The sequence below is a fragment of the Geospiza fortis genome, unplaced genomic scaffold (genome assembly GCF_000277835.1).
Source record: "Geospiza fortis unplaced genomic scaffold, GeoFor_1.0 scaffold208, whole genome shotgun sequence".
Classification (NCBI taxonomy): Eukaryota; Metazoa; Chordata; class Aves; order Passeriformes; family Thraupidae; genus Geospiza; species Geospiza fortis.
The window spans coordinates 115690-127414 of NW_005054468.1; the positions used below are offsets into that span (position 1 = coordinate 115690).

The window sequence follows — 11725 nt, forward strand, 5'->3', positions numbered from 1 at the left end:
GGGAGAGGCGGCCGTGTCCCTGCAGCAGAACAGGAGCCTCACGTCCACCAAGTGAGTCAGCTGCTCCTGCTTCACTGTCCTGCTGCCCCTGCCTGAGGTTTGTTCTGTCCATGTTGCAGTTTTCTTTTTTTTTTCCTTTGATCGTTTTCTGCCCTTTCTTCCCCCTCTTCTGGGAATTCTGCAGGCTGAGATAACGCCAGCTGCCAGCTCCGGGGCTTTCTGGCGTGCCTCCACTGTCAGCAGGCTTCAGGCATTCCAGACCACCATGTAGTTAGTAAGCTTTTGAATTTATTTACTTGAATGTACTGGAAATGGCCTTTTCATTTACCACGTGACACGGCGGTTTGGAGAAGAGAGGGACAAGGAAGAGAAAGCGGTGTCTGAGTTGTTCTGTATTTACATTTCTGTTTTGGGGCGGGGTTGGTGTTTTTTCCTTGCTCACAGCCCACACTCTTCTGGCTTCCAAGACCTGTGTGATTTTTTTTTTCTGTGCAGAGTATTGCGTAGTCAGGGTGTGGTGATCTGCAAGAGCAACTTCTTGTTTGAACTGTGCTCAGGTATTAGTAGTTTATTGTGCTTAAAAATATATGTTTTAGATATGTTTTAGCATATCTAAAATATACTAAAACATCTCGAAAAAATAATACTTTTGAATGAATTGTATTCTTTCTGCAGTAGTGAAAATTAGATAGCTAGGCATTGCTTAAGTAATGCCACTGGTTGATTATTGCTGGTAATGTTCTCTCTCCTTTGGAGACAGTTAAGTAGTGCATGAAATAGCCCAGAATTTTTAAACATTGAAGACACCTCTGCTGAGTTCTTGATTTTTTTTTTTTTTGGTAACTAGTTTCCTCAATAGTGTATTTTTTTAGATTTATATAATACAATTTATAATAGCTACTTCTGCATTTCTGCATTAGACATTCTCTTTTCTAGACTAACATTTATTACACTCAGTCTTTTATATAACAGTGCTTTCTTGAGTACTTTTTTGGTTTGGGGCTTTGGGTTTTTTGGGTTTTGGGGTTTTTTTGTTTCCTTTGAGTGGTTAGATACATGGGGTATGTAGAGCTTACAAAAAATTCTGTTTCTGATCTTGGAGTTGCAGAAATGAGCTCCATGACTGGTTTTTCCTCATGGCTCTGGTTGTACAGCTTTGCACATTAGGGGGACACTCCCAGTTTGAATTCTGGGCAAGGCTGTGCTGCCCTGGTGCTCCTTGGGGGACTGGGAGTGAGGGTAGAGAAGAAACCTCTATCTCCAGAAAGCAAAGGAGCTGTTTTTTCACCGAGTTGGTCTCCAGCCTCTCCCCTGTCACCATTTTTGCCCTTTGTTTCCCTGAGAGGAAGATGCTTGTGCTCATTAAAACTTTGGGGCTTTCTCCAGAGTCTCTTCTGCCAAAGGGAGAACCTGGCATGGAGACAGGAGGGTGGTAGCTTTCAGCACTCTTTGGGAGCTCCTTAAGGCTCAGAAACCCTGCTGGCTTTATGGAAGAAGTCAGGTCTGTGCCTGCCTTTATGCCATGCTCAGCTCAAGTGCTGGAACCACCTAGAAAATGAACATTTTTGATCCCCAGGAGGGAACACCCCTGTGAGGCAGGATAAAGCCCCAACAAAGTGGACATTTCATATTTTTTAACTGAACCATAATGCAGTTATTCCTCCAGAGCATGCTGAAGGCCCTTGTGAAGTGATTTTAAGTAGAAGCCAATGCTGAAGCAAGAAGTGCCCCAATCTGCCTCTTTTTATGTGGGAATAATAAAACAATGTTGAAATTTTCTAAAATTATCTAAAAACAAAGCCCAATGGCGCACCACCTCCCCTGGTTATACAGTGCTGCCCTTAGATGATATTTTAACAACCAAGCTCTATTACGATTCCCTGACTTGGTGTTTTTTATTTATTCTCCTGTGTTCTCCATTCATTTTGGTAGCCACGTGTGTGTCAGTCCACACAGCCATTCACAAATAATTTTTTCTTTCCATTTTCTCTGCATTCTGGGAGTGAAAACCAAATTTTCTCTTCTGAGGGCTTCTCTCACATTTGATATTGCCTGGCTTGATTGCTGCAGTGGAAATAATCAAGTTCAATACCTCAGAGACTTTTAGCCTCGAGATGAAGTTGTGTTTTATGTAACTTCAGTGTCTTTTCCAACCTTCCCCTTTAGGGAACACTGCTTCTGTTTGTGGCTCTCCTTTGCATCCCAGCCCTGCAGAGCAGTGTGTGGCGTGACACTGCAGACCAAGTGACACAAATCCCAGCTGAGCTCAGCGTGGCATGTGGCTGGCACCCAATCTCCTGTTTTCCTGGTTTTTATTTGTCAGCCTGCAGCTTGCTGCTGCAGACGACTGTGGAATGTTCCTGGTGTTTGAAACAGCATGCAGAAAATGGAAACAGTTGGCTGGAAAAGTTGCAACTAAATGCTCACATGAGGCGAAAGTGAAAAGAGGATTTTTGAGCTGCCCACAAAAGCAGGGGAGCTCTTCTGCAGTGACTAGCTCAGACATTACTGTAAATCCACTCTTGTGCAGAGTGGGAACCTGAGAAGAGGCTTGACAGGACTGGGGCACTGCTTCTAATATCTGAATATGACTGAGTGAAAGTGAAATTTCAGAGCGTGCCAGCTTGTAGTTTGTTGTCACAGAAACAGGAAGTTTCCAGGAGGAGGTAATTGAAGAGTACATTTTAAAGAGAAACAAGAATGAGGAGTTTAAAGCTGATTAATTTAAAATTGATTAGTTAGTTTAAAGTTGATTAATTTAAAAGAACCAAGGATTATTCAGCCTGAGATACTGAAGTGGTCTGTTTGCAGACACACAGAATGTGAAGGCAGCAGATGAAGTCTGTGACTCTGCTTGGAATATACTGACTTTAGTTCCAGATCACTTCCAATATCATGGAAGGACATTAAATAGAAATTGCCTTTGTATATAGTAAAGTCTTTAAAGCAGTAAGCCAAGCTGTATGCTGGAGTCTAAGTAATTCCTCATGGCCACAAATTGCACTGTATGTAAAGTTTTTACTGTATAAATACTCTGCATGACCTATATCAGCTAGCAGACGCTTTCCCTCTGCTTCCAGAAGAAGCAAACAGGCACAGTGCTTCTTGCCATCAGCTGTGGGAGACTTACAAATTTTTTTTTACAGTCCTATCTTCCTGCATATAAGTGAGCATAAACTGAGGCGTTGGAAGTTAAAGGAAGAGTGAAATAGTACAAAAATTACTTAAAGTGAATTATCATTCACTGGCCTCAGTTGTGTTTTGTTCCAGCATAAAGCTGTTTCAGAGTCTTAAGAGTTGCTAAAATAAAGAAAAACAAACATGCCAGTATTAAGCCTTGAATTAGGTTGCTGCAATCCAGACATCTTAAAACAGACATCTCAGCTAAAGGTGGTTTGTCAGTTTCTAGGAGGTGTGAAGCCTTGTTTTACACTGTGGTAAATATAATACTGGTCTTACTCACTGATTTGCATGTTAACATTTCATTTAGTGTGACCAAATTCAAATGCAAGTAGGTTGTTTCTAAAAACACTGCTTAAAAACCTGTTGCATTAAATTTGAGTAGTGTGGTTAACCACCTTTAGCTGATGCATAAAATTCAGTAGTGAAGTATTGAAGAGTTTCATCTCCGCACCAGAACGGCAGAAATTTTATTCTAATATTCAAAGTGAAAGAAACCAGTGAATCTGTGTAATGGAAGTTGTCTGGCTCAGTGTTCCATGAGCATCAATAAATTTAGTAGCACTTGAGGCCATATAAGTGTCTTTACAAATTAATCAGCACCTCAGTCTCCTGGTTCAAGCCAGTTCCTTGAAAAAATTGTCATGTTTTTGTTTCATGAGGAAATGGCTGTATTTCCTCTGTGTCTGTTACCATCTCTAAATGGTGGTTGTTCTTGCTTCTGGGTATAGATTAATAATTGTTGCAAATGCTTGTTCTGCGTGGTGAGAAAATGGCAGAATAATTAAATTTAAGGGTTATTCTTTTTCACAATAGTAGCTGCAGAAATTTGAACAATAATGGTAGTAATAGATTGTCGATATTTTTCAGTTATATTCACACCAGCTGAATTTATGAATGCTAAAAGTACAAGGAAGCATCTCTACCGACAGCTACACCAGTGTCTCAGTAATACACAGGTACTAATTAGAAACCTGCATCCTGCTCTCCCATTTAATTGGATTCTTAGTATTAAGCCTCCACAAAATTTTCTGAGCTTGAAATCTTAAGAATATTATTTTCTTGATTGTTGTGGGTATTTTTTATTTTTCTCTTTATAAGCTGTTGTTTTTCTTAGAAACATAATAGCAGAGCTGCATATAAGAGCAGCAGTTGTAAAACAGTAGAATATTTCCAAAATTACTCAAAGTTGTAATTTTTTAACTCAGCTATTATAGATACTGTAGCAATAAAAGATATATAATGGGGTAATGCTTAGGTTTTTTTCCCATTTTGAGTCACTGCATGTCTGACATGCTGTGTAGCTTTAAATATACATGTTTATAGATCTATATATTTATTTGTACATGTGCACACACACCCCCTTGGTGATATCCCTGTCCCACCTTCTGCCTTTTGTGAGTGTGTCCAGGGATGGGAGGGCTGCACAGCCCTTGCCACACGCCATCAAAGCAAGTGAGAGGTTTAACCTCTTAACAGCTCAAGTGGTATTTCACACCTCAGCGAAATAACCCATTATTTTTCACAATGGTTCTCTGAAGAGCTTTTGCTGCCCACATCTTACAAGCGCCATTAATTAAAGCTCGGTATTAGGGCCATTCATGGAGAGAAGCAGCCACTCATAGGCAGGTAGATTAGGTTTTCCCTAGCAATACACACCTTGTGAGTTAGTAGTTGTGAAATCATAGGTGTTGTGAGCTCTAAGCCTGAGGAGCAGCCCCCACTCAGTCATACCAAAAGGGTGGGATCCCACAAGAGAACTTGGGTAGCTCTTCAGTCCTCTGTTCTAGACCGGGTTCAGCTAGATCACTCTAAAAATGTTTATTCAAGCTCCCCCAAAGGCTGCTGGAGCTGGAGGTGCCTGATTTATCCAGGTAGCCTTTGCCTCAGAGTGACTCTTGTCTCCAGAAGGAAGATCTTTGAGCACAGACCTGAAAGATTCTTTATTAAAGGCTAAGTCACTTCTTTGTTTCCCATTTTCTTGGGGCCCTGACCAGAGTACAAAGCATCAGGTCCTGACTCACCTTTCCCTGCCACTAATTCCCTCATACATACTTTTTCTTAATTTTTCCCCCTAAACCTGTCCTCTTATCTTTCAATATTCATCTCTGCTGCAGTGTGATGGCAAAAATTCTGCTAGCACTTGACCTAGAGGAGCTTAAGCCAAAGAGGCTGGAAGTTATATTTTACATTCATATTTATGTTGTCACAGCAACAGATGGCTTTTCCCCAGAGTCCTCTTCCCTTGTTTGTTTTTGGTAGGAGAATCTCAGTCTGTGACATTATGGCCTTCGCCTGTTTTTGTCAGCATTGCTGCCTGTCTGGAAGGGTTTGGTGTTGGTTTGGATTTTTGTGTTGCTGCCTTCAGCCTACCACCAGTGTCAGAGATCAGGAGCATTGCTTTATTCAGCTATCTGAAAGCAAGATTGTAACCCAGTGTTACAGACCAATTTCTCCATTTTATGGGAGAAAATGTCACCTCTAAAGTGAAAAGTTGCACTGACAGTGTGTCCTCCTCAGGAGGTTTGTTGCTTTATTCTTGTTGATTCTTACTCATCTTCTTGTTGCCATCTCAGCATTTCTCTATGGGTTGCTTGCTAAGTGTTTGCAGCATCTCTTCTGGTTTTTAAGAGCTCCACCTGGTGCATTGTGCTCTTTTCTGAGGTTGGGCAATGACCTTCCTCAGCCTGATGAATCTTCCTCACAAGTTTCCAGAATTTATAATTTTAGTTGATGTTAGCTCTCACTGCACTTGGGGTAGTTTCGAAGATTTTTAGGTCTGTGAAACTGAGAGCACTCATGGATTTATTTGCCTGTTGTTTTATTTTTTCAGAGGGCATCTGCATCCAGTTCTCTGAGCTGTTCAAATGTTTAATTTTGATGTTGTCACTGTCATTATTTTCTTCTTCTCCTGTTACACTTTCCATTTTTCATGCAGATTTCTGTAATACTCACAGTGAGATCGGATAACCAATTTTTGATTGTTTTCTTTTGCTAACCTACTGCTTGGCTTCTGTGACAGTTCTCTTTCAACCAGCGCAAATACTGCCCTGCTAACTTAACAAATGAGTTTCCAAGGGTATTCCTTCTTTTAATTCGATCAAATTACATCCCAGATCTCTTCATCAGTCCGTTCTGTAAAGCCATCCTCTAACTCAAGAGCATCTGAGGTCCTTTGGTCAGCTTCTGTCCAAAGATTGATATTACCCCACACTGCAGGGGTAATTAACAGGGATCAGTCTTTTCCTAATCCGTGCCGTCCTGTAACCTCTTCCCTGTATGTCGAGTCCCTGCTGTGGTGGTCTTGGGAGTCTTAGGCAGGGAGCAGCTCCTGGTGGGCCATCAGTGGTCCTGGATGCTGTGCTGTGGATTTCCGTCCCAGCTGACACAAGAGTGACGAGGTCTCTGGTGTCAAGATGACCCTGAAGTGTTAGAAAGTCTCTTTTTCCCAGCCCCATACCAAAGAAGAAGACAGGATTCCTTGGCTCTCATTCCCAAGGTTGTTTATTTTCTCTTATCTAATACATTGTCTTTCTGACCCACTGAGGTCTGTCCAGCAGGTTGGGTTCAGGCACACTGACTGCCCTCAATGCAGTGTTATCTTTTAATACTAAAAACTACGTGTAGATTATTTACAATAAATTCCCAGTACCTATCACCTATGTTAGGCAGTGAGTTTCTACTCTAAACCAATCCGAAAGTGCCACCATCACAGCAGAAGATGGAGGCCAAGAGGAAGAAGGAGAAAGACAGAACATGCCCAGATTGCTCCATCTTGCCTCTTGAAACCCCATTCTAAAAACCCCAAAATTCTGCTTTTTCACCCTGTGATAAATTCACTATCATTCTACTCAAACTCTTGTGGCAAAGTTGGTAATTGCTTCCATGGGTTAAAATCGAAGGTACAGCTGTTTTTGACTCTGTGCCAGGGTCTCTGAGCCCCCTGCCAGGGTCTGGAGTCCTCCAGGGCAGGCAGAGGAATGTCCTGGATTCTGACACAAGAGCTGTGTGTCAGCCATCCCGCAAGCTGGGATCCCTCCTGCACCTCACTCACAGGGCACCAGGGCTGGCACAGCACCCTCCAGTCTTGGAACTCAGTACATCCCTCCAGGTGTCCACAGTTGCTGAGGACCCCGCCAGGGGGGCTCAGAGACCCTGGCATGCAGCCCAGAACACCTGGAGATTTGATTATGACCCCTGGAGCAAGTTGCCAACTTTGTATGAAGACCTGAAAGTCACACAGGTTTGAATGGTGTAATAATAAAATTATCACAGGGTGAAAATGTAGGTTTTGGGATTTTTGGTATGGGAGTTATGGGGACAAGATGGAGGAACTTGGGTGTGTCTGGCCTTTCTTGTTCTTCTTCTGGTTCTCCATTTTCTGCAGTGAGGTTGGCACTTTGGGATTGGTTTAGAGTAGAAGTGCACTAACATAGATGATAGGTATTGGGAATGAAGTGTAAGTATGTTATACATAGTTTGTAGTATAAAAGGATAACACCACCTTTGGGGCGGTCAGAGTGCCTCGAGCTGCCCTGCTGAGCAGATCTCAGCTGGGCAGAAAGAAAATTTTATAGATAAGAATTAATAAACAATCTCAAGACTGGAAACGGAAGAGTTCAGGCTCTTTCTTCAGTTACACGGGCTGAAGCAGAGACATCCCACACCCGAGACTCCAGAGCTCATGCCTGGTTTCAGGCATGACCCACGGGGGGTGCAGCTGCCGGAAGAGAGGAGCCAGCACTGATTGTGCTGGTTCTCCTCTCCAGGGATCCCTGACAGCTCAGAGGACAACCCCCTCTCCCTTTGCAGCATCTCCTGACATTCTCTGCCTCCTGGTCTGGTTAAACCCTCACTGTTTGACACCCCAGCCTTGCTGTGAGGGGCTGAGCACACCAGGGTGAGAGCAGGGTGTGCCACAGCCACACAACAAAAAACTCCTCTGCCTCAGGAGGGTTTTGTTGCCAGGTTGCCAGGCAGCATTTCGCTATTTACCTCCACACCTGACACACATCCTGGTGTTGCTTCACGCCTTCTGCAGTCCGTCTGGGCAGCTGTGGCAGAAACATCTGGGCACAGCTGGCAGCAGAGCAGGGTCCTGGGGACAGGAGCACCACAGCAACGTGGGGTAAGAGGTTGATCCCAGAGCCAGGCTGGCGGTGACAAGGTGGCACAGTGGTGACCACACCAGACAGAGGGCTTGGAGCTCTTGGTGTTGTCAGTCTGGCTGCAGACCCTGCTGGCTGAAGGGCTGGCAGAACAAGGACCCTGCTTCTTCCTTGGAGTGGCTCTTTCAGGGGAGAGAGTGGAAAATTGTGGGTCTTTATTGTGGGACTTGAGTGGGAAGTGGGGAAAGTGAAGCAAGGTGCTCTGTCGTAGTCCCTGTGCTCTCTTCCCACCTGTCCTATGCTCTCTTCCCACCTGTCCTGCTTTCCTCTGGCTCCTCAGGGCTTTGTTCCCCTGGTTGACCCCAGGGAGGATGGCTTGGTGTCCTCCACAGCCCCTGGTCAGCAGCTGTGCATTGAGCTGTTTTCTATTTTCAGGCAGCTCCTCTTCCTCCATGAGTACCTCCCTTCTTCACCTCTTTGCTTCTGCTGGTCACTGCCCTCCAGCTGCACAGGGCAGGAAGAAGCAGATGGGATTTTGGGAAGTTTTGACTCATCCCTGCAGGTTGTGGTGGTGCTGCTGTGCTGAGACATGGGAGAAAAAGAATTTAAGACTGTGGCTTGGTAGGAGTTTCCTGAGGGCTGGAAGGAAGGGCTCAGATAAATGTTCTCATTATTAAACAGACAGGGACTATGGTGACTAATATGAACGTGTAGAACAGATACCTACTTGTTAGTCATGCAGAAGGAATTCAGATTAATTTCTTGCTGAGGAAAGAAAAGGAGAGGAAGACTGTTAAAGAGCAAATTAAGAAAAAATACCTGATGGTGGTAGTAGAAATAGGTTAAAAGGTTATTAAAAACTTCATTTTTCGCCCTGATGTGGAGGCTCTTTAATTCCTCTGTGTGTCTCCACCCATGCAAAAGCTGCTATCTGTCAAGTAGTCAATCTGTAGGTATATGGAAGCAGCAATTATTCGTTTATTTTTCTGCAGTGTGACAACTGCAGATTCTCTATTATATATATTTGGGACAATCAAACCTCTCACTGAGGTGTGTGAGACACCAACTAAGCTGGTGGGGAGACCAGCTGTTTTCATCATAGTGTGCATTTTAAATTCTGTGCAGCTTTTCTCTTATTGCTGAAAAATCCTTATTGCTGCAAAAAGTTAGGGGAATTAAATTTTTTTCCATGTGGAAGTAAGAAGCCACCTTGGGGTCTAGAGTAGTAATATGGCTTCTGTTCATTCAAACTTTGTGTGTGTTTTCATACTCCAAGTAGCATGGTAAACAGAGACAATGTCAAAAAATTGATAGAAAGGAGAAAAAGTAAAAAAAAATTGATAAATTGTGCTGTAAATTTAAATGTGACCTATTAATGTGTTACTGTGACAGAGATGGCAAATCACAGAATCATAGAATACAGCTTTGAGCATATGCAAAAATACAAAATACACCTTTAAGCAGAGGAGCATGAAGCAGGAATAGAGGCGTAGTGTTACTTCTTTATAAAGTATTGATGAGCCAGCTAGAATGTTCTGGGCTTTGAAGTTTGATATAGCCACAACAGCAACACACCATGGTGGTTTTGGACTGACATCCCTGAAGCCAGGAGAACAGACCATATCCTTTGTGGGGTTCCAAAAAGGTCAGATGATATATAGGAAGACTGAGGGGGACATGTGTGGCTCACATATTAACTACTTCTTTTTGTCTTGACATATCTGAGTTTGATTCTTTAGTATTAAAAGTTTTCTGTAACAAACCAGTAAATCCAAAGGCGCAATTTTTGTTTAAAAAATTAAAAAAGTGTGGGTGAATCCTGCAAAGTAAGTATATGTGCTTCAGAGTGAGAACAGGATTTGAGTTTGCCTTGGTACTTGCTGGAAAATTTGCTGTCAGTGCATGTCAGAGGAGAAAAAATAATGCTTAAAGAAGGTCTGTGGACATCATCAAACTGTCAAAGTTCTACATGAATGCATTGTAGAAATACAGGCCAGGCAAAAGATGTCAAATAATAACTCTAATTTTCAGAAATTATTCATTCTTAATTTTCATCTGGATAACAAGTGAATTCGGATTCTTTATGCTTGCTTGATACAAGTATTTATTACAGAAGTAAAGTTTGGTTTTTTTTTCCTCTTAGAAGCAGTCTCCTTCTGCGGATGCATCAAAACCACAAATTATGAAGCCATCTGAAACTAGGGTAAGAATTTCAGAAAGAAATAATGCTTGCATGGCACATGTATGAAGCCATGAAATTTAATTTTTAGCATATGGGTCTATTTATTCTTCAGCATCACCAAACATAAATTTATGCCATGGAGTGGCTTCATATGGAATTTAATTTTTAACACTTTGATACTGAGTAACTTTACCCATATTTCTTATTGTAGCTTAGTTTCCTCTGAAAAAAAACCAAAAAAACAAAAAAAGCCAACCTAAAAAGGGGCTATTCAAAGCAGCCAGAGGTTTTTACAACAGCAATAAAAAGACAATTAATTGCAATGTTAAATTTTTGCTCTGTCAGTTTTGTGACATGTGTATAGCTCCCTCCAGTGTAACTGCAGGGTTATTTACCTGGTGATGATTTTTCACATACTCAACAAAGCCAGGATGAGCCTCAGCTTTCTCTATACGTACAGTTGCATCTTCTCATTAATCTCCTGTGTTTCTCTGTCTGACAGCTCCCCGGCCTTTGCTCTTCACGCTTGTTCTGTCTTGTTTTAAGACTGAGGCTTCCTCAGTGTCAGGGCTGTGTCATCAGTCCTGTCCTTTGCTTGTTAGGAGAGAGTCATTGTCCTCACGTTGCCCAACAGGAGTTACCTGTGCTGTTCAAACAGATGATTAATGCTTCTCCCCCCACCCCTTCCATTTTCCACAGCCATAGCAGCAAAACCAACAAAAGCTACATGCCAGAGCAGGCCAGCAGGGACTTGTGTGGTGGAAAAGGCTCGGGCTGCCCGAACCTTGTGTAAATGCCAGAAAAGGAGTGCATGGGGGGGTGAGGGTGGGAGGGGTCCCTGTGGGTGCTCTGGTGCAGGCAGAGCCAGCTCTGCAGGTAAATGGCACTGCTGGAGGCCCTGCCAGGCACCTTTTGGGCACCCTACAGCGTGTTGGCACAGTCAGAGCTGAGGTCTGGTTACCTTCACAGTGATAATTTTTTTTTTCCATTTGTGAAATGGGAAGTTGCTTTGTGATAACCTTTTCCTCCTGTTCATTCTGGCCTACATCCCCATCTCTGCATTAGCCATTACATTTCACTCAGCCTTTTAAAACCCCTTTCCTCCATGCACATGTACATCTAAGAGCTGAATGGCAATTAAACAAATTTTCTGTTTGTGCACCATCATCATTACTCACGAATGGAGGCATCTGCCAGCATCTGGTTTCTCCTCCCTGTTGTGTTTGTGGGCAAACTCATTTGTGTCATGTTCATT

The 11725-nt window shown here is 42.8% G+C and overlaps 1 protein-coding gene across 4 annotated transcripts in view; it reads left to right on the forward strand.

The window, feature by feature from the left end:
- Positions 1–11725, forward strand: part of CAST (calpastatin) — a 46858-nt gene that overhangs the window by 12654 nt on the left and 22479 nt on the right. For 3 of the 4 annotated variants that reach the window (XM_031062820.1, XM_031062822.1, XM_031062823.1), the window contains one exon: positions 10432–10491. In XM_031062820.1, the coding sequence (XP_030918680.1) occupies positions 10471–10491 (21 nt within the window). In that variant the 5' untranslated portion in view covers positions 10432–10470. Of the gene's footprint in view, positions 1–18; positions 98–10431; positions 10492–11725 lie in introns of those variants that run through there. The other variant, XM_031062821.1, reaches the window with a different exon arrangement.